This window comes from Pseudorasbora parva, chromosome 17, assembly GCF_024679245.1.
Source record: "Pseudorasbora parva isolate DD20220531a chromosome 17, ASM2467924v1, whole genome shotgun sequence".
In the NCBI taxonomy this organism is placed as follows: Eukaryota; Metazoa; Chordata; class Actinopteri; order Cypriniformes; family Gobionidae; genus Pseudorasbora; species Pseudorasbora parva.
The window spans coordinates 35782848-35806571 of record NC_090188.1 but is presented as its reverse complement, the minus strand read 5'-3'; the positions used below and the strand labels follow the sequence as shown (position 1 = coordinate 35806571).

General features: G+C 37.8%; 1 protein-coding gene across 2 annotated transcripts in view; it reads right to left on the bottom strand.

Moving 5' to 3' along the window:
* The window catches only part of micu1 (mitochondrial calcium uptake 1), a 142611-nt gene that overhangs the window by 62176 nt on the left and 56711 nt on the right, over positions 1–23724 (bottom strand). Inside the window, exons 4-6 of one of the 2 annotated variants that reach the window (XM_067421747.1) lie at positions 23464–23626; positions 1102–1145; positions 927–947 (exon numbers count right to left, since the gene is read on the bottom strand). In XM_067421747.1, coding sequence (XP_067277848.1) covers positions 927–947; positions 1102–1145; positions 23464–23626 — 228 coding nt within the window. The remainder of the gene's footprint in view (positions 1–926; positions 948–1101; positions 1146–23463; positions 23627–23724) is intronic. The other variant, XM_067421748.1, reaches the window with a different exon arrangement.

The window sequence follows — 23724 nt, the reverse complement described above, 5'->3', positions numbered from 1 at the left end:
TTCTGTAAAGCTGCGTTGATACGTTACTAAACAAATAAATGGTAATTGAAATTGACTATATTTAAAATTACTTTAAATCGAGTACATTGTTTATAAAATTGGAAATTACATGTTATCAACCATGTTTAAAATGTATTATTGGGATTGACCAAAAAATTTCTAGTACTAGAGGATTCGATTCAACAACAGCAAAAAAAAGAGAACTAAACAGAGAGACCAAGCATCTGAGGCGAGGATAGACAAGTATAAGACAGACACAACAGAGGTGTGTTTCAAGAGGTTAATCTAGAGACATTAAAGGGTTAGTTCACCGAAAAATGACATGTCGTTCCACACCTGAAAGACCGTTCATCTTCAGACAAAGTTTAAGATATTTTATATTTAGTCTGAGAGCATATGCAAGTGTATGCACACTATACTGTCCATGTCCAGAAAGGGAATAAAAACATCATCAAAGTAGTCCATATGTGACATCAGTTAAGACCAAAATGTATTTCCAATGCTTCAAGAGATTCTTATAAACTAACTGATGTCCCATATGGACTACTTTGATGATATTTTTATTCCCTTTCTGATCATGGACAGTAAAGTGTGCATACACTTAGATACACTCTTGGACTAAATCTAAAATATCTTAAACTGTTTTCAGAGGATGTACGAGGTCTTACGGGTGTGCAACGACCTGAGTCATTAATGACATCAATTTCATTTTTGGGTGAACTAGCCCTTTAAGAACAAAGAGATACTCCAGAACCAGAAATCACATATTGGATGCAGATCAGTCGTTTGTCAATTACAAAAAAAAGACATGACAATATAATGACAACAAATGATGAGATGAGATGTTGAATGAGAATTTTTCTATAGCTTGTCATGCAAAGAGGTTTTTAGATTGTACGAGAGAGAATGTTTTAAAGCATGCTCACGATTGAGCTGTAGATGAGGTTCTGTGGAGAGAGAGTGAAAGATTTTTATGAAGAGTGAATGAGAACGAACGTCTCCATCCTGCGTCATCCTGTCGAGCTGCACAATGGCAAAGTAACTATTCGGTTCCCACTCACTCGCCCACATATGCACACGCACACAGATCACGCTGCTTACCTTTCCATCGTAGCGTTTCACCACAAACTGATCCAGACCAAGGTCTATAAGAGACGAGACACACAGAGAGAGAAGCTGTCAAACACAGTGGCTCTGATCCAAAACATAGCACACACAAATATTGGATAAAATAGACATTTGAATCAAACATTTTTTAAATGAACAAGTAAACTACAGATCAAATATTATATTATACACACACACACACACACACACACACACACACACACACACACACACACACACACATATATATATATATATATAAAAATGTAATATTTCACAATATTACAGTTTTTACAGTATTTGATCAAATAAATGCAGCCTTGGTAAGCTGTATTAATTTGATCAAATAATGTAAAAACTGTAATATTGTGAAATATTACAATTTAAAATAACAGTACTTATTATATTTTTTAATCAAAGCTGAATGTTCAGCATCATTCCTCCAGTCTTCAGTGTGACATGATCCTTCAGAAATAATTCTTATATGATGCTTTGCTGCTCAGTCATTTTTTATTTATTATTATTGTGTTAGTGAGGCCAGCAGGGGGCGCTCACCCTGTGGTCTGTGTGGGTCCTAACACCCCAGTATAGTGATGGGGACACTGTACTGTCAAAGAGCACCGTCCTTCGGATGAGACGTTAAACCGAGGTCCTGACTCTCTGTGGTCGTTAAAAAATCCCAGGATGTCCTTCGATAAAGAGTAGGGGTGTAACCCCGGCATCCTGGCCAAATTTGCCCATTGGCCTCTGTCCATCATGGCCTCCTAATAATCCCCATATCCTGATTGGCTTAATCACTCGGTCTCCTCTCCACCAATCAGCTGGTGTGTGGTGAGCGTTCTGGCGCAAAATGGCTGCCGTCGCATCATCCAGGTGGGTGCTGCACATCGGTGGTGGTTGAGGAGATTCCCCCCTTCTATATGTAAAGCGCTTTGGGTGTCTAGAAAAGCGCTATATAAATGTAATGAATTATTATTATTATTATTATTATTATTATCAATAATGAAAAAAGATTTTACTGCTTAATATTTTTGTGGCTATACCTAATACTTATATTCAGCAAGGATGCATTTTAAGGGATATCACACCCAAAAATGAAAACTATCCTTATAATTTGCTCACCCTCAAGCCATCCTGGGTGTATTTGACATTCTTCTTTCAGACGAATAGAATCTGAGTTATATAAAAAAAAATGTCCTGGCTCTTCCTAGATGTATTAATGGCAGTGAATGGCAGCCCAAAATTTAAAGTTAAAGGTCCCGTTCTTCGGGATTCCATCTTTCAAACTTTAGTTAGTGTGTAATGTTGCTGTTAGAGCATAAATAATACCTGTAAAATCATAAAGCTCAAAGTTCAATGCCAAGCGAGATATTTTATTTAACAGAAGTTCCCTTTCAAAGCCTACAGCGAACGGCCGGTTTGGACTACAGCAGGAAGTGCAGGGATGTAATGACGTCACTAGAACCGTTTGTTGACTAACCCTCCGCCCACAAGAACACGTAAAAAAGGGGGCGTGGTCTTGATGCTCTCCCACGTGGAGAAGAGCGCGCATTCAGCGCTTGCATCTCCCCATTATGGTAAGAGGCGGGACCTTTCCGGGCAAAGTGCGCTAAGCTGCTGTCCAATCACAACACGGGAAGCGCTGGCCCAATCAGAACTCGTTACGTGTTTCTGAAGGAGGGACTTCATAGAACAAGGAAATCATCAGGCCGTTTTTAGGACAGAGGAAACAGCGGTGTTCAGATAAGTCAATTGTGTGAAAAATACTGTTTTTTTACACGCGAAACATGAACTCATGTTATATTGCACACTGTAAACACAATCAAAGCTTCGAAAACACGCGAAGAGCGGGACCTTTAAAAAAGGACTTCTGAAGTTATGCCTTTTATAACAAAAATATCCAGATTTACAACTTTATACAGTTAAATATCTAGCTTCCGCTAGACCGTCTTCCATATTCAAGTGTAACGCCTCTTGCAGTTCAAACTGCTTATGTTACGTCCGACATTATTCATCGTGCCATTTATGCTTTTTTCATAAGTTGCATACACAAGGTGGTCTGGTGGAAGCTAGATATTTTACTTTATAATGTGTTAAATATGGATATTTTTCTCACACAAACTTCAGAAGGCCTTTATTAACTCCCTGGATCCATATGGATCACTTTTATAATGGATGGTTGCACTTTTTTGGGCTCAAGGGTGCGTAAATCATGGGCTAATTTTCATTTTTGGGTGAACTATCCCTTTAATTAAAGTCTTCTGAAGCAAAGCGATGGGGTTTTTGTATGGAAAAAAAAATCCAAATGTATACATTAAAATAACTAGTTTCCAGCAGTTGGCTTATACAAGTTAACGTTCTCCAAAAGAAAACCCCCTGAATCGATGTATAGGATAGGAGTGCTTCAAACAGAGCTGGGTAACAAACTCAAGCTCCAACATTTCTGTTTAAAAATTCTTATTTTAGACTTCTAATTCAGAACGGTGTTTTGTTTTGCTCTATCCTCTGCTTTTCGTCAAAACATCGTATCAAGTCAAGGGTTACTTTTTTGGCTGTATATCAATGTGCATGGCTGTCTGTCGAAACCTAGTTATTTTAGTTTATAAAGTTCTAAATATGAATATTTTTCTTACAAAAACCCATCGATTCGCTTCAAACGCCATTTATTAACCTCCTAGAGCCATGTGGAGTAGGTTTCAAAATCTCACCCCATTTAGTACCATTAAAAAAAGCTTGGAAGAGCCAGGACATTTTTTAATATAACTATTGTAACGATTGTATTCGTCTAAAAGAAGAAAGCCAAATACACCTAGGGTGACTTGAGGGTTAGTAAATCATGGCTAATTTTCTTTTGTGGGTGAACTATCCCTTTAAATTGACAAGAAAGACATGTATAATGTTACAAATTGTTTTTTTTTTTTCAAATTAATGTTGTTCATTGACCTTTCTATTCAAAGAATATAGCTTTTGCTATGGGAACGTTTCTATAAGGACTCAAAATGCTGACTTGCTAGGCAACTTGCTAGAATTTGAAGAGCACTTTTATCACAAATAAACAAGCCTCTGCGTATAAGCATCTTTGAATCCCAGTAGTCATTTACATTTATAGATGTCACTACAGGAGCGGAACGATTACTGACATGGACAAGTGATTAATATAAGCTATTAAGACTCATTTCCATGTTACAGAGGTTCCAAATAAATGTCATAGTCATTCAGCACTGAATCATTTCTCCATTAATCTTGTGAAACTGAATGCAGTACAGAGCTGAACTGAGCTGATCTAGGGTCAGCTTCATGAGCCAAGATGCATCGAAAGCTCAATATATCAGCATTTATTTGAAACTGAAATTATTTTTTATTTGAACTTTTTTGATCAATTTGATATGTCCTTGTTGAATAAAATAATATGTTTAAAAACAATTACGTGTACCAGCCCCAAACTTTTGCATGATAATGTACATTATTTATTTATGTATCATATATATTGTTATATAAACATGGTAGATAGAGTATATGAGTGTTTATTATAAATAATCCTCTCTTTTGGTTTGTGTCTATCAAGTTCCAAATAAAAGAGTTTTAGTTATTAAGGAGTGTTTGGTCTCACTTTATATTTGGTGGCCTTAACTACTATGTACTTACAGCAAAGTACAATACTTATTGTGTTCATATTATATTGTAAAACACTTTTGCTGATATTGAGGTGGGATACGTGTAAAGTTAGGGACAGGTGTGGTGATATGGGTAACAGAAATGTTTCATTACAGATGTAATTACATGCAGGCCATTTAACTTACTTTAAAATGTAAGTACAATGTAAAAACATTACACTCAACTAAAGGATTATTAGGAATACCTGTTAAATTTCTCATTAATACAATTAACTAATCAACCAATCACATGGCAGTTGCTTTAATGCATTAGGGGTGTGGTCCTGGTCAAGACAATCTACTGAACTCCAAACTGAATGTCAGAATGGGAAAGGAAGGTGATTTAAGCAATTTTGAGCGTGGCATGGTTGTTGGTGCCAGACAGGCTGGTCTGAGTATTTCACAATCTGCTCGGTTACTGGGATTTTCACGCAACCATTTCTAGGGTTTACAAAGAATGGTGTGAAAAGGGTAAAACATCCAGTATGCGGCAGTCCTGTGGGCGAAAATGCCTTGTTGATGCTAGAGGTCAGAGGAGAATGGGCCGACTGATTCAAGCTGATAGAAGAGCAACTTTGACTGAAATAACCACTCGTTACAACCGAGGTATGCAGCAAAGCATTTGTGAAGCCACAACACGCACAACCTTGAGGCGGATGGGCTACAACAGCAGAAGACCCCACCGGGTACCACTAATCTCCACTACAAATAGGAAAAAGAGGCTACAATTTGCACAAGCTCACCAAAATTTGGCGTAAACAGAATAAGAGCATGGATCCATCATGCCTTGTTACCACTGTGCTGGCTGGTGGTGGTGGTGGTGGTGTAATGGTGTGGGGGATGTTTTCTTGGCACACTTAAGGCCCCTTAGTGCCAATTGGGCATTGTTTAAATGCCACGGCCTACCTAAGCATTGTTTCTGACCATGACCATCCCTTTATGACCACCATGTACCCATCCTCTGATGGCTACTTCCAGCAGGATAATGCACCATGTCACAAAGCTTGAATCATTTTAAATTGGTTTCTTGAACTTGACAATGAGTTCACTGTACTAAAATGGCCCCACAGTCACCAGATCTCAACCCAATAGAGCATCTTTGGGATGTAGTGGAACGGGAGCTTCGTGCCCTGGATGTGCGTCCCACAAATCTCCATCAACTGCAAGATGCTATCCTATCAATATTTCTAACAATGCCATGTAGAATTAAGGCAGTTCTGAAGGCGAAAGGAGGTCAAACACAGTATTAGTATGGTGTTCCTAATAATCCTTTAGGTGAGTACATATGTGCATTGTATCAAATTATTAATTTAAATGTTAGTACATAATAGTTAAGGCCACCTAATATAAAGTGGGTCCGGGTTAGGGCTGACAACGAATATACTAAACTTAAATATATATTCGAATAGTTTAAAAAAAATGAATTTCGAAGGTGAAAATTAATATTCGAATAAAAAGAAAGAAAAAAAAGCAGAAAAAAAAAAATCCCCCGCCGCGGTAGTATAGGCGTGGCTGTCTGCTTTGCGAGTGAGCGCGCGCATGGGGGTTCAGGGACAGGTCACATGAGTCGCACTGTCGCTGCTGAAAGTGGACGCGTCTTGCAGGGAAGATGGCAGAAAGTGCAGAGCCCAACTCGACCGCAGCTGAGAAAGAGCTAATAATCTAAAAAAGCCATGTCTGGAAGTATGTTGGATTTTGGTCGGTAGGAGGTAAAATTGTTGAGCCGTGAGATAAAGTTGTATGCAAGCTGTGTAAGATACAGTTAGCATACCATGTCGCATTTTATTTAACGTTAAACAGAAACATTACTAAAATGTAGGCTACTGTACTGACTGAAGAGATATTGCATGAATAAAGGATAAATGCACTGCTTCCACTGGTGTGATTATTTACCATGTCAAGGAACAGCTCCATGTTCACCACACCACAGATCGCTCGGAGCGCTCAGTATGCTGTAAAACTTCAATTAATAATATTTGTTTCAATCACTGAATGAAGTCTGCTACATTCGGGACAAGAGCTGCGAGTCTCGCGACCTTAAATTGCTTGCACAAAACTCTTGATCAGCACTCAAAGTTTATTTGTTTAAACCGTTATCCGCAGAGAGAGAGAGAGAGAGAGAGAGAGAGAGAGAGAGAGAGAGAGAGAGAGAGAGAGAGAGAGAGAGAGAGAGAGAGAGATAGAGAGAGAGAGAGAGAGAGAGATCAAGGTCTGCGCTCTTGGCCATTAGTTCATTTATATATAATAATATATAATAATAATTATATAATTTATAATAACAATCTTCTTGTTTTTGTGTAAGTAATACATTGTCAAATATGTTTAAACTTAAAGAGACAAACTATACAAGTAGTTAATGTCTCTGTATTAATTTGTCCTGTTATTGGCGTTATGCGCATCATTGACAAAATGCGTGCCCAGATGTTCGAATATTTCGACGTCATTTTTGAGCAATTTTGACAGCCCTAGTCCGGGTGTCTTTTTTTTTCTTGTCTTTTTTCGGTGTCATGAAATTAAATACATTTTAGTTTTTTATAGTTTTTTTAAAATAAACCTTTAACTCAAATTGTTCATTTGTATTTTTAACCATAACCGCAACACTAGCTGTTCAACCCTAGATAGTCAAAGTGGTGGTTTGTGCAGCTGCATCCTCTTTCCATAAAACAATTGAGTGACAAGTGAGATCAAGACGGAGATTATGATTGAAAAACCGGGCCTTGCTCCTGTCCTGTTTGAAGCCTGGATTGCCTTTGAGTTGAGCGTATCTCTCTAATTCTCCTGCTTGAAACGGGATGAATTATGGAACAGCTTTCCTCGCAGCCAGATGAATAATGAATTTTATGTTCACTTCCACACTCCCTCTCTTTACAACCACTCTTCTCTCCCTAAAGAAAAGCCAACTCCTTAAACTAACTTAAACGACATCACGCACTGCTCTGGCACACTGTGGGTCTCCTGACATCCCACCCACAGCTGTAAAAAAAGAAATACACTTTAGAGCGAGAGATGACTTTCTGAATGACAGTATAGCGTGCTGTTTTGCAGGTATATCGCACACCAGATGAATGCCAGTTGACGGAATCTTGATGCAAACACGCTTTAAATAAAACGTCAGCATTTCTCTGTCTGGATGTCAGACGGTCTCTGCTATGAATACATCAAACCTTCATGTACTGTATATCAAAAATGACAAAAGGGCTCAGCGAAAATGGAGACGTCTTCATAAGGGGTGCCGCACACAATTCAAAAAGCTCTTCCAGGAAACAATTACTTATTTGCCATGTTTACAGGCTGGAGCTGTGTTTGATGAGTCTGGATAACAAAAAGAAAAAAGAAAAGAAAACACTTTGTCCGGACCCAACGAGGCACTAAACTAATAAAGCTGGCGAAACTGTTCTTTGTAATTACAGTCACAGGCATTTGGCTGAGAGGAGAACAGGTGAAGCGTTTCGTACTAATTTGTGGCGCTAATCTTAAACACCGACATGCACACTCCTGGTGCATGAGTGCAGAGTCCTGCTCACAGTCTTCCATTCTGGGGCAATGAGAAATATAAAGAGAATCTCTACTTTTTCAGCATTCCTGTAGAGCCTGGCGCCTGCAACACCAAAGTCATGGGTTCGATTCCCAAAGAATGCATGAGAAAATTCAAAAGAACTGCATTTATCTGAGATAGAAATAATTTGTAACATTATAAGAGTGTAGTTTCTGGATTCCCTTGGTCTAGACCAAAAAAAAAAAAAAAAAATTAGCATTTTAACATTAAATTTAAGGCGTAGGGATATATTCGCAACCTGATTGGTCAGCTTTTATTATGTATATTTAATGACGGAACATACTGAACGTCCAAAACAACTCAACTTGTGTTTGGAGGAGAAAGAATGCTGAGTTGCACCATACCAAACATGTGAAGCATGGGGGTGGAAACATGCTTTGGGGCTGTTTTTCTGCAAAGGGACCAGGACAACCATTGATCATTGTAAAGGGAAGAATGAAAGGGGCCATGTATCATGAGATTTGAAGTAAAAACCTCCTTCCATCAGCAAGGGCATTGAAGATGAAACATGACTGGGTCTTTCAGCATGACAATGATACCAAACACAACGCCTGGGCAATGAAGGAGTGGCTTCGTAAGAAGCATTTCAAGGTTCTGGATCCAGATCTTAACCCTAAAGAAAATCTTTGGAGGGAGTTGAAAATCCGTGTTGGCCAGCAACATCCCCAAAACATCACTGCTCTAGAGGAGATCTGCATGGAGGAATGTGCCAAACTACCAGCAACGGTGTGTAAAAGTAAAAAAAAAAATTTTTTTTTGGCCAACAAAGGGTATATAAAAAAGTATTGAGATGAACTTTTGTTATTGATTATATAATCCCATATAATCAATCAATTCTCTTTATTTATAGCGCTTTTTCAATGACGAATGCTTCAAAGCGTTAAACAGGAAAATATTGCAACAAATTATGATTTGGCTGTACAGTCGCTCTGGATAAAAAACAGTGATGGTATCGGCTCATTTTGGCAGATCAGTATTATAGTTTATAGAATTAAATAAGACATAAATAATTATTTTTATTTGTATATTTAGTTGAATAACTTAGATCATAATTTTAGTGTCCCCAAGGAATCACAGGGGAAAAATGTAATGACAAATTTCACATTAAAGGGGTAATATGCAATAATAGGGGTACATGCACTTTTACAAGCTGATTGTATGCACACAGAAAAATAGGGTGTCAAAATTGTACCTTTAGCTTGTCACTGGGGCAGTATCCTTAAAAGACATATTTGTACCTGTTTTACTCCTAAAAGGTGCATATTAGTACCTTTGAGTACAAATGCGTACCTTAAGGTACTACTATTAACCTTTTTGTGGTAAAAATGGTACAACGTTGGTTCTTTTAAGGGTACTGCCCCAGCGACAAGCTGTTGTACCCCCAAAGGTACAATTTTGACACCCTATTTTTCTGTGTGTGGAAATGTGTGTTGGCAGTGCACATTAGCATTTAAAGCGGTATGCACTGAAATGGTTTGGTGAAAACAGAGCTGTTTTTGACCAGGTAAAATAAGTGTTTTCTTACAATACTAATGATAACTTTCAACTAAAGTATATTGCAAAGTTTTCATTTAGACACTAAAGAATCATATTAACTTGTACAAAAATGGCATTATATGACCCCATTCAATTAGAAAAAAGTCTCAGACACTTGGAACGCTCTATACTATAGGAAAGCTTAATGTGTGGTAAGTGTGTGTGTGTGTATATATGGCTGTTTTACAATGGTTTCAAACATGGCAGAATTCTGATCATCAACCAATCAGAATTTAATCTGTTTTATAACACTTTTTACTATTTGAAATGGTTTTTAACGCAGAAGTTATATAATTTGAAAGTGTTTTAATGTCAGACGTCTTATTCCTTCAAAATAAGTGTATCTCTAATAAAAAAGTAATAATAATAATAATAATAATAATAATAAATAATAAGGAAACTTCCATAAGTAATGCGTATAATTTATTGTATTATACAAAACTGTGGTTATTTATATATAAACCCATCAAAAATGACTATACTGTGATGTATACTGTTACTGTGGTAAATTACTGATCATGTCTCTGGGTCTTTTGATCATACCACCTACCACAAGGTAAAGAAATGCTTATAATAAAAGGAAAAGGAGAGCTGGACAAAAAGAGAGCAGGAGAAAGAGATTAAAAAGATGATTAATGTGGAGGTGTGTCGTGGGCCTCAGAGGACTGCTGAGGAAGGCTGTATGGACACAGAGCTGCTCACTGCCATCATTTAGAGTCCAACAAAAGAGGAATATACCGCCAGTACTACTGCTTCCAAATGAACAATGAATACTTTCATTTAGTGATTGCAGTAAAATGTGTCCTTAAAATGCTAATACAATATCCACTTTGCTTTAATAGTGGCCATTTTTCTTTGCATGGTCTTACTGACAGCCCTGTGATTATAACACATTTCACTGTATTACATTACAGAAGCTCCCAAGTTGTCAGGACCGTGGCACGGAAGGAAGTGAACTCCCTTTGGCCTGCTGGGATGCAGGCTCAAGTTTGGTCAAGTCAAACGTCCTCTACTGTCTTGTAAACAAATGCCAAAAATATATATATATTTATGCGTCAAAATTATGGAATGGAGAACAAGATTTAACAGCTGCAGCCAAGAGGATGGTTTTCTGTGGGTGACAAATAAGCATCCAAGATAAAGAAAACTATCTTGTGTTCAAAATGCGCCAAGTTCTAAGAAATGTAATCTTTGCATGTTGAGTAGGACATATGGTTTAAAAAAATGTTTATGCCACATTGAAACAGACTAAAATGTCATGTGGTGTAACCATCAAGTTAAAAATAATAAATCATATAATACATTTCCTTACATCTTGAATGCATGAGGTATGCATCTTAATTATTATTTTCAAAAAGAAAGAGTATTTCAATATATGTTTAATATAAACTGTTATGTCTTTAATGAATAATTCATAAGTAATACATTTACATTTTTTAAGGAATGTTTTAAAAAATATATTATATAAGTTTTTAAGAAATAATAATTGATTATGCCAACTAAGGTAATTTCTCACCAGGTAATTTTGGTGGAAACGGGGCTTTAGATGGAAACCCAGCTTATGATAGGCTTCAGAACACCTGGGTAATATGTACTACTTTTACGGTGCTTTAATTGTCCATTTTGGTCCAATAAATTATGGTCCCCTGTGATCCACAGAAAAAAATACCAGCATGCAAGTTTGGAACAACATCAGCTTGTGTAAATTTTCATTTTTGGATAAACCCTAAATCAGAGGGCAGTAATTTGTTGACAGGAATGCTGTTCCAGGACCAACAAAGCATGTTGTAACAGGAGCATGTCCAACTGGCATGGCCAAATCACATTATCAGCATTTCCAGACCTGTTGATTGTTTGCTTTGTTGCGAAACAAGGATTAAAATGTTACAATGTTGCAATTACAAAGTTACACTCTCAGAAAAAAAGGTACAGTGTTGTCACTGGGGCAGTACCCTAAGGTACAAAAAGTGAAAAGGTACACCCCTAAATGGTACATATCAGTACTTTAAGAGTACCTTAAAGACACTTAGCGTACCGCCCCAGTGACAGCAATGTACCTTTTTTCTAACAGTGTGCTGTACAATGTTGCAATATCTTGGTGGTTCGGTTTGCTTTCACAAGGGAGCATTTCTAAACGGGCCAAAATTGGTTAATGCGAGTCGCATGTGAGTAAAATGTCCTCTCATTGGTCAGAGTGCACCTGCTCATCCAGAAGTCATCCTTTAGGATTAAATCAGATTTTCAACTTAATTTCACTTTGGCATCCGATTAATTTCGAGAGCATTAGCAAAATAAACTGCGGCTTTTCATGTTGTGTTACCTATCATATACTGTGATATAGCCTGATTTATGTGTGTCGGAAGCAAAAAAAAATGTGGGTGGATCCTCTAACGTGTGTTTAATAATAACGTGTTTATCAGTTAGGGGTAGGCTAGGTGAACAAGCAATATAAGAGATGGTGAAAGTGAGTGGGTCCAAAATCATTGATCTTAAAAGTGGGTCCTACCCACATACAATAGTTCCGACGTCAATGGCCTGATTCATTGGTCTATTGAGTCGGATTTCTTTTTCCTCACAAGCAAACCACATCAAATTCTTATTCAAATGAGACGAGACAATCTTGTTGGGGCGATCACTAAATCAATTGTTTTGGTGTGGATCAGAGTTACACCAGGTTCTGAAACAAACACTCCAAGTGAGCCAGATGTGAAAAAGCCCTATGGCAAGAGTCCAAAAATATTTGACCTCATAACAGAGCATTAATCTAATTTACTGACGTTTAGGGTTTAAAATGACAAAATCGTTACGTAAAATGCAGCCTGGTCTGAAAATGTTCTTTTGGCTGTGATCTCAAAGTGTAAATGCATTTACACATGCAAATACACACATTTGCAGCCATCAGCACTTCTATCAGTTATTCATGGCCAGTGATCAAATCTCTTGCATCAGCTTGGCCTCTGGGTGAGAGTGGCTGAGTCTTTCATTCTACCGTGCTGATTTATTTACCAAGCAATGTCACCCTCTCACACACGCACACACTCGATGAGCTGGGCTTCACTGTGGCATCCCTCCTTTTAAAGCCTCTGCTCAGTTTGCCATCCTTTTAACACACAACAGCTGTTTTCCTAGCTCAGCTGTCACGGACTCCGGTATCATGCGAGGGGTAGAAAAGGAAACAGGGCCTAAGATGACCCATGAGGGAGGTGTAGGCAACATTCAAGCCCCCATCAAAATACTAACACCAAGATGTAGCTGTATGCCTGATAATGTAAATAAGTCATTATTAAACACTATATGAAAGCAAAAAGTCTGGTGAAATCATTTCACTTGGTGGCCCTCTTGGTAATGCCACAGGGAGCTGTTTTCCAGTCACACAACATAAAAAACTGTAGGCTAAGCTTATTATTCAGCAAAGCATTTCAAATGACATCTGTAGCTTCTTTAGCTCAAATTGTGCTAAAAAGCTGTATTTTCTCAGGTTTGTCTAGCTGATGTGCATGTGTCTCTTTTAACTGAAAGGTGGAACTTTCATCAGAGACCTTTTACTTGGATCCGAATACAGGAGTTCCAATCTCAGACCTGAGTGGGTTCACATCCAAAAACTTGAAAAGTGCCTATAATATTAGTGGTATAATATTACTAGCCTTAGTTGTTGGGTAATTTTAAATAAATGTGCTATTCTCATAAAATCTATGAAAATTTTATTATCCTCCTTATACTGCAATTCCGTACTTCTATGATACTGGTGCGTTAAGAAGCGGCATGCAGTCCAAATATACTCCGCTTTATAATACCCAAGCCATTTAAAGATGCACTGTGTAAATATTAGCGCCATCTAGTGGTGAGGTTGTGAACTGTAACCACCCACTGCTCACCCCTCCCTTCTGAAGCACATACTGTATATGCCCCTTTTCCACCAAAGCAATGCTGGTGTTGGTTCGGAGCCAGAGCCAAATTTAAAATCGGTTCTTTGTCTTTCTACACCCAAAGCACCAGCTCCAAGCCATGAGTAGTTCTTAAAGGTGCCCTAGAATGAAAAATTTTATTAACCTTGCCAGAGTTAAATAAAAAGAGTTCGGTACATGGACATAACATACATTGAGTCTCAAAGACCATTGCATCCTACTTCATGTGTAAATCTTGTTTGTGAAAAACACCACGGAAAAACAGGCTATTTTCAACATAACGCCACAAGTGACGCAATCGCTGGGATCGTTAATATGTACGCCCCTAACATTTTCATGTCAGCCAATGTTCATTGCCAGGTGGAACTTCAGGAGATAATTCAGGAGATTCAGCAGATAAACAAGCGTCACGCGAGGATAGCGAAAACGGCAGATCATGGAAATAAATGTTATGTTCCAGGCTGTGCAGGAGACGTGAGGACTTTTCACAGCCTTCCCACAGGTAAAAAACGTCCACAGTCATGGTTGATGTTTATTTACAATCGGATACCGCAACAATTTAATTCAAAATCGTTCGTTTGCTCGGCCCATTTCATCACGGACAGTTTTTCTAACCTCGGGCAATATAGCAGGATTCTCTCAGCGTCTAAACTGAAGAAAGGGCCGATTCCAACCATATTCCAGCAGTAGTGATTTTATCCACTTCTTGACTTCATCATTACGACAATATCCTTTGTTGTCTAGATAGGAATTAAGTTTGTGAAATGTAATAACATGGACATTTTTATTTTTATTTATTTATTTTCTCTGTTGTGTTCAGTGTTTTCTTCCGGAAACAACGGACCATATGAGATTCCAAGTCACAGTTCATCACTTAGCAGAGCGTTCGTGGCTCGATGAGTCGAGACTGTTTTCCAAGATGGCGCCTGTCCGTGAATGCGTAAGGCACTATGTTTATAAAGTATGTTTTATTAAACTGTTTGTACTCTTACAAAGTTCGCAATGCTTCGGTTTGCATGTAGGCGCCCTCATTATGCTACTGTGCTAGTGTGAGGCTATTTTGAGCCTTGTTAGTGGTATTAACTAGTGATTTAATTTCACTACTCTGTGCCCCATAGACTAGTGTTATAAGCTAATCTGTTTTTAAAGATAAAACTCTTTACATTCGATTTCCATGAAAACGCATCCCAGAGAACGATCTACTCTGTAACCATCTGTTAATTACCCCTAGGTTCATTTCTCACCGGAGTTGTCCTTTAAGACTAGCGCATACGCATTATAAAATTAACCCAGAGATCGGTAGGCTATGACATTGCCATAACGATCCACCATCCAGTACGTATTGGATCTGATCCAGCTATGTCATCGTGCTACAGGCTGCAGCGAGGGGTGTCTCGACATCTGAGGAACCCTTTACTGATCAGCAGGTTCAATATGGTAAGGCTTACAGGTGGGCTTAATGAATAAGAAGTAAGTCAGCATCTATTTATGATTTTAATAAATATAACCATATATACTGAATATGTTGTTTTACAATATTTACAAAAATACATATTTACATCTAATGCTTTTTTCGCTTTGCATTAAAAAAAAAGTTATTTAATGTATTTTGATGGTTACGACCAGTGGTGTAAATTAGCGAATTACAAATACTCTTGCTACTGTGAGTAGTTTTTCTCAGGAATTGTACTTTTTTAAGTAGTTTAAAAACAGTGTACATTTTAAGTGATGTTTCGGTACTTTTACTGCGCTATGTTCCCTAAACCTGCCGTCGCTACATTATGTTTATTTTTTTCCTGTCAACGTGATTGGCTAAGATGAATAATAAGTCCTGTGTCTCCATGCATCACGCGTGACTCCCGTCAAAACAACCATGATAGCAACCAGCCTAGAGTGAGGCACGTGCGCTTTATGAAAGGGTGTAAAATTGTTACAACGCTTTGCAAACTTTTTAATGAACCGCAAGAAAACCTCTACAGAATGGTTGTCATAAATGTTACCAGGTTATTGGTTGCTTTCTCAAATATTTTTAGTGCTAGCAGGCAAAAAATAAATAGTCAAAGAAATATTGAAATAATGTTGATGATCATGTTTTATTTATTATTATTTACTAATAATAAAAGCTACATTTTTAAGGGTTTAAGGTGGAATAACCTTCATAGCATAATACTCACTACTCTTGAGTGCTTTTAAAAGGGCTACTTTTTCTCGTGCTTTGAGTAGTATTTAGGACAGGTACTTTTACTCTACTAGAACTACATATTATGACAAGTAACATTACTTCTACTTGAGTATGGTTTTTACCACCACTGGTTATGACATACAATACGTCAGATTAAGATAGAATATGCAAAAAGAAATGCCAATACAGTAGTTTAGTCCTTCATATTGTGGGCTGTGTTCCACTTCATTTTAAACATGCACTCTCAACTTCCCTTAGCATTTCCCCTCACCGGAATCTCAGCATGTGAAGGTAGTTTCTGCTGACAGACCCTTAAACTACCAAATTTGACAAAGGGAGTGAGCCAACTCATATGTACACTTCCGGCAGCTCCCAAAATGTAACTTTGATTGTGACATCATTGAAGATGGTGCTGAACCTACCCTCACTAGATACAAATAATAAAAAAAAAGGCTTCATAGCGGGTTCCAAGTGATTACAGGCTTAGGCGGTTCTCTTCAGAAACTAGTGGGCACTAGCACAACGCAAGCCATGTATATTCGAGTTTGTGAGACGTAGGCAAATCAGTGAGTGAAGGGCATAAATATTTGCAGTATAATGTAGCCACAGTTTGGCTGAAAAGCATGACCCTGTCAGTCACTGTCGGTTGATAGGGGTTCAATTTGAAATAACAGTTTAAAATTCGCATGACAGTGATAGTTTTCAGTTTATTCACTGCCCCATTACTTAGAGTAACCCCATATCATAGCCTCAGCCCCCAGAGGAACGGCACAGACTCAACGGCACAGGAAATGACAGAGGAAGTCAGTCAGCGCCACAGTCTAGTGGCTAATAGAGCATTTATGACTTTTTCAAGCTTAGAGCTATTTACAGATGCAGACCGAAGCTCAAAGCGACATGACTGATGTGTATTACGTTTATATTTGCAAGATAAGACTTAGATAAGAGTTTGCCATTCAACTCCCGAATTTGAAATGAGACAGTGAGGAGGACATACAGTAGAATTACAGATTGTCTATAGGATTGGGCCGTTTTATAACATTCAAACCTTTCTTTGCTAAAGCAAATCTTTTGTTGATTTAGATGTGCATTTTTTAGATAATTGTCACATGAAAGTTCTCTTTTTAGCTTTCTAGTAGAAACCAGAAGGTTCTCTGCGAAAACCGACTGGTACTTATTCCAGGGTACTGGTAATGTTTTAGGTTGCCACCTGTGCAATAAGTCAGTTCGTGAAATTTCCTCACTACTAAATATTCCACTGTCAATTGTTAGTGGTATTATAACAACGTGGAAGCATTTGGGAACAACAGCAACTCAGTCATGAAGTGGTAGGCTACGGGGGGTGGGGTGCAGAGGGGGGGTTAGTACATGCTGAGGTGCACAGTGCGTAGAAGTTGCCAACTTTCTGCAGTCAATAGCTATAGCTCTCCAAACTTTGTGTAGCCTTCAGATTGGGAGAGGGGATTATGGTGTGGGGTTGTTTTTTAGGCGTTGGGCTTGGCCCCTTAGTTCCAGTAAAATAAACTCTTAATGCTTCAGCAAAATACAACATTTTTTTACCTTTACATGCTCCCAACTCTGTGGGAACAGTTTGGGGATGGCTCCTTCCTGTTCCAACATGATTACACACCAGTGCACAAAGCAAGGTCCATAAAGACATGGTTGAGCAAGTTTGGTTTGGAGGAACTTGACTGGCCTACACAGAGTCCTGACCTCAACCCAATAGAACACCTTTGGGATGAATTAGAGCGGAGACTGAGAGCCAGGCCTTCTCATCCAACATCAGTGTCTGACCTGACAAATGCACTTCTAGGAGAATGGTCAAAAATTCCCATAAACACACTCCTAAACCTTGTGGAAAGCCTTCCCAGAAGAGTTGAAGCTGTTATATCTGCAAAGGGTGGACCAATTCCATATTAAACCCTCCTATGGATTAAGAATGGGATTAATTTGCATGTAAAGGCAGGCGTCCCAAAACATTTATCAATATAGTGTGTATGTCCAGACTGGGAGATTTTTTCAGTCAGAAAAGACTTGCGTCTCGCCACCCTGCCCCATATTCCAGACAGACGGTGAATACAGGAATAGTTGTCATATAGTGATGCAACCAGTACTTGTCAGAAAGAGATGAAAACTCTTGTAGTTGCATGGCTCTTGACAGCCACTCTGACCTTTTTTCTCTTTTCTCATCAATTTTGGTCAGGCATCCTGCTCCCTTATAATATCCCTGTTGTGCCATACTTTCTCCATTTGTTGATGATGGTCCTCACTGTGTTCCATGGTATAGCTAATGCTTTTTGTAGCCCTCACCTGTGCAATACCTTTTAACTATGAGATCCTGTTGATGCTTCATAAACTCTTTGTGACCCATAGCTCTGGAAATAGCATGCAATCAAGTCAGAAAAATCTTCACTTCGGCTGAAGTAAGGTGTATGAGCTTGATAATTAGTTCATTCCAAACACAGCCACATACCCAATTATAAAAGTGTACACACTAATGCAGTTCGGATATTTACATATATATATATATATATATATATATATATATATATATATATATATATATATTTATCTCAGAAATGTGTCACTTTTGTTTTCAGGGGCATTGAATAGGGTGTATTTTTTACAAAAAAGGTGCAAACGTTCTGATATGAAAACCCAGCTTATTTAACAGGGTTGTGTAGACTATATAAGTCAGGGCTTGACATTAAGCATGTTTATGTGCTTGTCCTTCGGACAACTAAATCGTTCATTCACTTGTCCGAGTAAAAAATTAGCTTGTCCGGAAAAAAGTTCGATATTTTTTTTAATTTTGAGTGTGTGTGTTAACTATAATTTATTCTGAAGCAATATTCTCACCAGTGTTCAATCAGCTTTGACATATTTAAATCTGCATATTTGTGAATTTTTATTTTAAATTTTTTTTATTGAATCATTTCAAATTTGTGATATTTTTACCTTTTATAAAGAGCATTTCCCCCTTAATCTTATTAAATATAGGCTATGCTTCAGGTTTAATTTTATATTGTTAAATTTGATCAATACATTAAATTAAATTAAGACACTATAAGGGCTGTTAACAATAACATTTAATTATTTACACTGAAAAATTACAACTGCATTAAATAATGTTTTGAGATTTGTAGTTTTAAATAGACACATAAGAAATGTTGAAAAGTTTGTTTAAACATGAAACTAAACCTCCAGTAGGTGGCAGCAGGTGGCCGTCTTAATGAGTCATTCATTCAAACGATTCATTCAAACACTGAATCGGTCAGTAACACACTTGTTGCTGTGAGACGCGTTACGGTTCTGCTGTGTGTGAACGATTTTCGCTGTTGAAATTGAACAAAAGCACTCAATATTGCATCTAAAATGTAAGTGACTTTAAGTGAATGCTAATGTAAGTGAATGTTAATTTATTGTTTATGAAACTGTCATATGAAAGTGTCATTTTCAGTCGTGATGGTATTCAGGAAAACAGCTTAAACGCTCTAGAGTTGTAATTTTGCACGAGTGTCAACAGCGCAACTTATTATCGTAAGATCATCATATATTATTATCCACCACTATCGATCGCCACTTACACTAAAGTAATGCACAATCATTCGTGCCTTTTGGTGATTTGCTAGTTATTTTTTGTTTTAATCAGGCTCTTGTCCGTCGGGCAAGTAAAATTCTTTTTCACTTGTCCCTTCAAAAAATACACTTGTCCCGGACAAGCGTTAATGTCGAGCCCTGTAAGTGATATAAAAATCCACTGTAACCTTACTTGACATATTGTTTACAAGCTGCTTTACTGACTAGCCTTACATCCAACGTTAATGCCAAGCCAAAACACTTTGTTTCATGTCAGAAGTAACTAAGCACAGAGCTTATTGTGAGTATTGGATCATGCGTGGTACAAAAAATGTTAAGTTATGTTTTTTTTTTTAATTCGCGCATCAACTGAAAACAGCATAGCAAAATGAAGATTGATTAAAAACGACAAATCGATATTGTCCACCCAGCCCTAGCATCCACACATCTTTACCTGTTGTAGCTTATTTACATGCGTGCATGAAACAGCAATGTTGGGAAGATTACTTTTGAAATGTAATAGGTTACAGATTACAAGTTACCTTATTTAAAATGTAATAAGTATTTGAATTACTTCATTAAAGTAATTTAACAGATTACATTTGATTACTTTTCTAAATGTATAATGTTAATCATTTTTAAAAGCATCAGAATAGCATTGTTTTACTAAACAGCTTTTAAATGGCAGGAGTACGGTGTACATTATAGGACATTCTCAGACCTCAGTCATATATGATGAAAAGGTGTCATGCCTCAGACTAAAAGGCTTCAGGACCTCAGGTGTCAGGTCTTGTACAATTAGGCATTGGATGAAAAAAGCCTCAGATTAAAAGGCATCAGACATAAAGGCATCGGACAAAAAAGACTAACAAACAAACGAACAAAAATGCATCAATCGGACGAAACGCACTCAAAACAAATGCCTCACACACAAATATGTCTCATACACATTTTTTTTTTTTACTGCTGTGATTCTATTTTGTTAATTTGTATTGTTGATTAGTTTTATTTGCACATTTAAAATGTTAGTAGCAACTAGCTAACTTATAGGCAAACAATGGTGAAGGGAAATAAACCTTTCGAGACTGTGTTGTTATGAGCACTGCTCTGCTTTGTGTACAGAGGTTACCGGGGAAACTCCTTTATTTCTGCTGAACAGTGTAACATTAAAATTAAGAATAAAACATCAAGTACAGACACTTTCAGTCTCTCTCGTCTCTCTTTCTATATCTGCTTCATTTTTTTGCTTTTTTTGATGTAATGCTTGAATTGTTACATGTATGCCCTGCCCTGTCTGCCGTGTTCATTGTGTATTTAGTTTAGCCCCTGTGACCTAGTTTCTCCCCAGTTTGTCTATTGAGTTATATCTATCACCTGTGTCCTGTTAATCACCTTGTTAGCCCTGTTCATTTAGTCCTCAGTTTCCCCTCAGTGTTTGTCCGTCGACGTTCATGTTTAGTGGTGTGTTTAAATGTTCTTGAGTTAACTGTCTATTAAAAGCTCCTTGGCATGTTGCACAAAGCTGGTTTCGGTTGTTACCCAGGTAAGATAGAGATTAGTTTGAGCAAACTCTGTTTTTTTCGGGCTCAAGAAGGTGGATTGGTTTTTATCTGTTCATCACCATGGTAACTGACACTACACAGCTAACCTGCACTGGAGCCGTTTTTTTTCTGGGTTAGAGATTGCAAACCCAAACTGGACCAATCAGCTGCAAATAAAGACGCAATAAAGTCACACATCCCCCTGTATTAAAGAAGTTTATAATGAAAAAAAATTGAAATACTTTTTTGAAACATCTTTTGGTGCTAATTATTTATTATATTTATATTATATGAATTATAATCACTTTGAATTATTTTAATATGTTAATATAAATATTATTTTAATTGACAAGTAGCCAAATAGTAATATAAATATAATACATGCATTAATAATTATTTTAAACAACATGTATTTAATTTGAGCTCTTTGTGAACCTATAATTATTAGGCATATTTCTTTGATTCACATCATCCATTGATATAGTCAGATATTCTTTCAGCTACCTTCTTAAACTCTCACTGCAGCAGCAGTGTTTATTCCTGACTTGTAAACACATTTAATTTTATAATAATTTTCAAAACGATCTCTCAATTTTCAAGAGAAGTGAATCAAACGGACACCGTGATTGGCTGTTTGCCGCACGTCACACTTTCAGGTATACACGCTTCAGAGTTAAACGCTAACTCTGGATTAAAAAATGAAAGTAAAACCTGAACCTGAAAGTTTATACTGAGCTTTGAGAAACGGTTGAACTTGATCTAAACCAGGTTGGATTTATCTGGAATTGTCAACTTTAAACCTACTCTGAAACTCAGAGTTTGTTCAGCTACCTTCATGCAACAGACCTCCTGTTCCAAGTTCTCCTTCGCCTTTGAGAGTTTGACCTACACATTACATTTTTAACATGAATAACAATTAGCACACATAAAGAACATTGCCTAGGGATTATATATTGGCTACACAGGCCTACATAAAATGAATTGGCCTGAAGTCTTTTAGTCTGAGGCGCGATGCTGTTTTGTCTAATGACTGAAGTCTTTTAGTCTGAGGCATGAGGGCTTTTCATCATATGACTGAGGTCTAAAGGATGTCCTAACATGTACACCGTACAGAAGGAATCGTGCACATCAAAAACATGCAAAGCTGCAATGTAATATTATTTAACATATCCTAGCCTTTTACAGAAAATATTCAGATGTAACCCCTTTTGTAATCGTTAACATTTTTATAAGTAACTGTAATTTAAAGCCCCACTTGGCTACTTTTGCTCTCGGGGTCCCCCTACAGTTTGGAAAAAATAATGTCCTCAACTACTGTCGTAAGCTCTATCATCCTACAACAGGGGATGCCATCGCGCGTGCATTTGTTGACATGACAACCCTGATAGCCCTGAACTAGTGATGCGTGGGTCGTCTCATAACCCGCGGACCCCGTATGTCTATTTAATGGTCGCGGGTGCGCGGCGTGTTGTAAAAATATATACAGTGGTGCGGTGCGGGCCAAATAACTTCATAAAAGCGTCCCGCGGTTCGGTGCAGCACTTCTGGCGTCGCGTGTGAAATGTCTTCATCCCAGGTAACGTTACAGTCAGTGGCTTATGTTTCAGCATGTCATATGAATATAATTTCATGGGTTTTGTTTTTTTCAAACGCCAAATAATCACGATGCTCACGTTTACAAGCCAGCGTCATTATAGTAGTCTATTGGTTACCGTTTTACAGAATCTATATGATACTTCAGTTCAATGTTTGAGTGGTAGCTCACCGTAACAAGCAGGACAGCATCGGTTGGGCACGCCTCCTTCAGCTCACGCCGACGAGCAAACCCTGGTCACATTTTGATCCTCGTCCTGCCTTTAATCCCATCATTTTTTCGTTTCCTCTTTTTGCTTTCCTCCAACAAAACCTTTTCTTTCTTATTTGTCTCTGCTGCTTCGGACATGACTATATTATCCGACGAACAAAGTTGGGCTCGCACGTCCGAATGTAAGGAAGTGTTTGTGTTGGTGGAAGTGACGTATATGCCGTAAAGCAGTCGAATTTTGTAGTTCTTTTCTTTTTCTCGGGTTACTACCCGAAACCCGAAGTTTAAAAGTACGATTAAAAACGATACAGACCCCATCAGGCTATGGCAGACGTGTCATTCAACCTATTGTAAGTCGATTTATCATCACAAGAGTCTTAAAAAATATATTATGAAGGTTGAAAAGTTACCTAGTGCTGCTTTAATTACCTATTTTTTTCTCAGTAACTGTAAAGGATTACAGTTAGATTAATTTTCTAATTAAATTACGCAACAGCATTACATGTAACTATTTACTCCCCAACCCTGTGAAACACACACTGACATCATCGTGGTCAAAGATGATCCAATTCTGAATTTTGCCCAAAGACTGAAACTCACTCTCTGGCTGTTTCTCGTTGGGTGTGATGGAGCGCACAAAGTCCTGTGGCGTCATGTACACCTCTGCGTCTCCGTGCTCACTGATGATCTTCAGGGTGGCAAAGTAGCGAAATATCTTGTCTGGGGTGGAGTAAGCTCTGATCCGGTTCTCATACTCCATCACCTATATCACACACACAGAAACAGACACTTACAGTCAATATCATTTCTGGGAAGTAAGTCTCCTAAATAAACTACATTTTCAAAATGATGTAGCTTTAA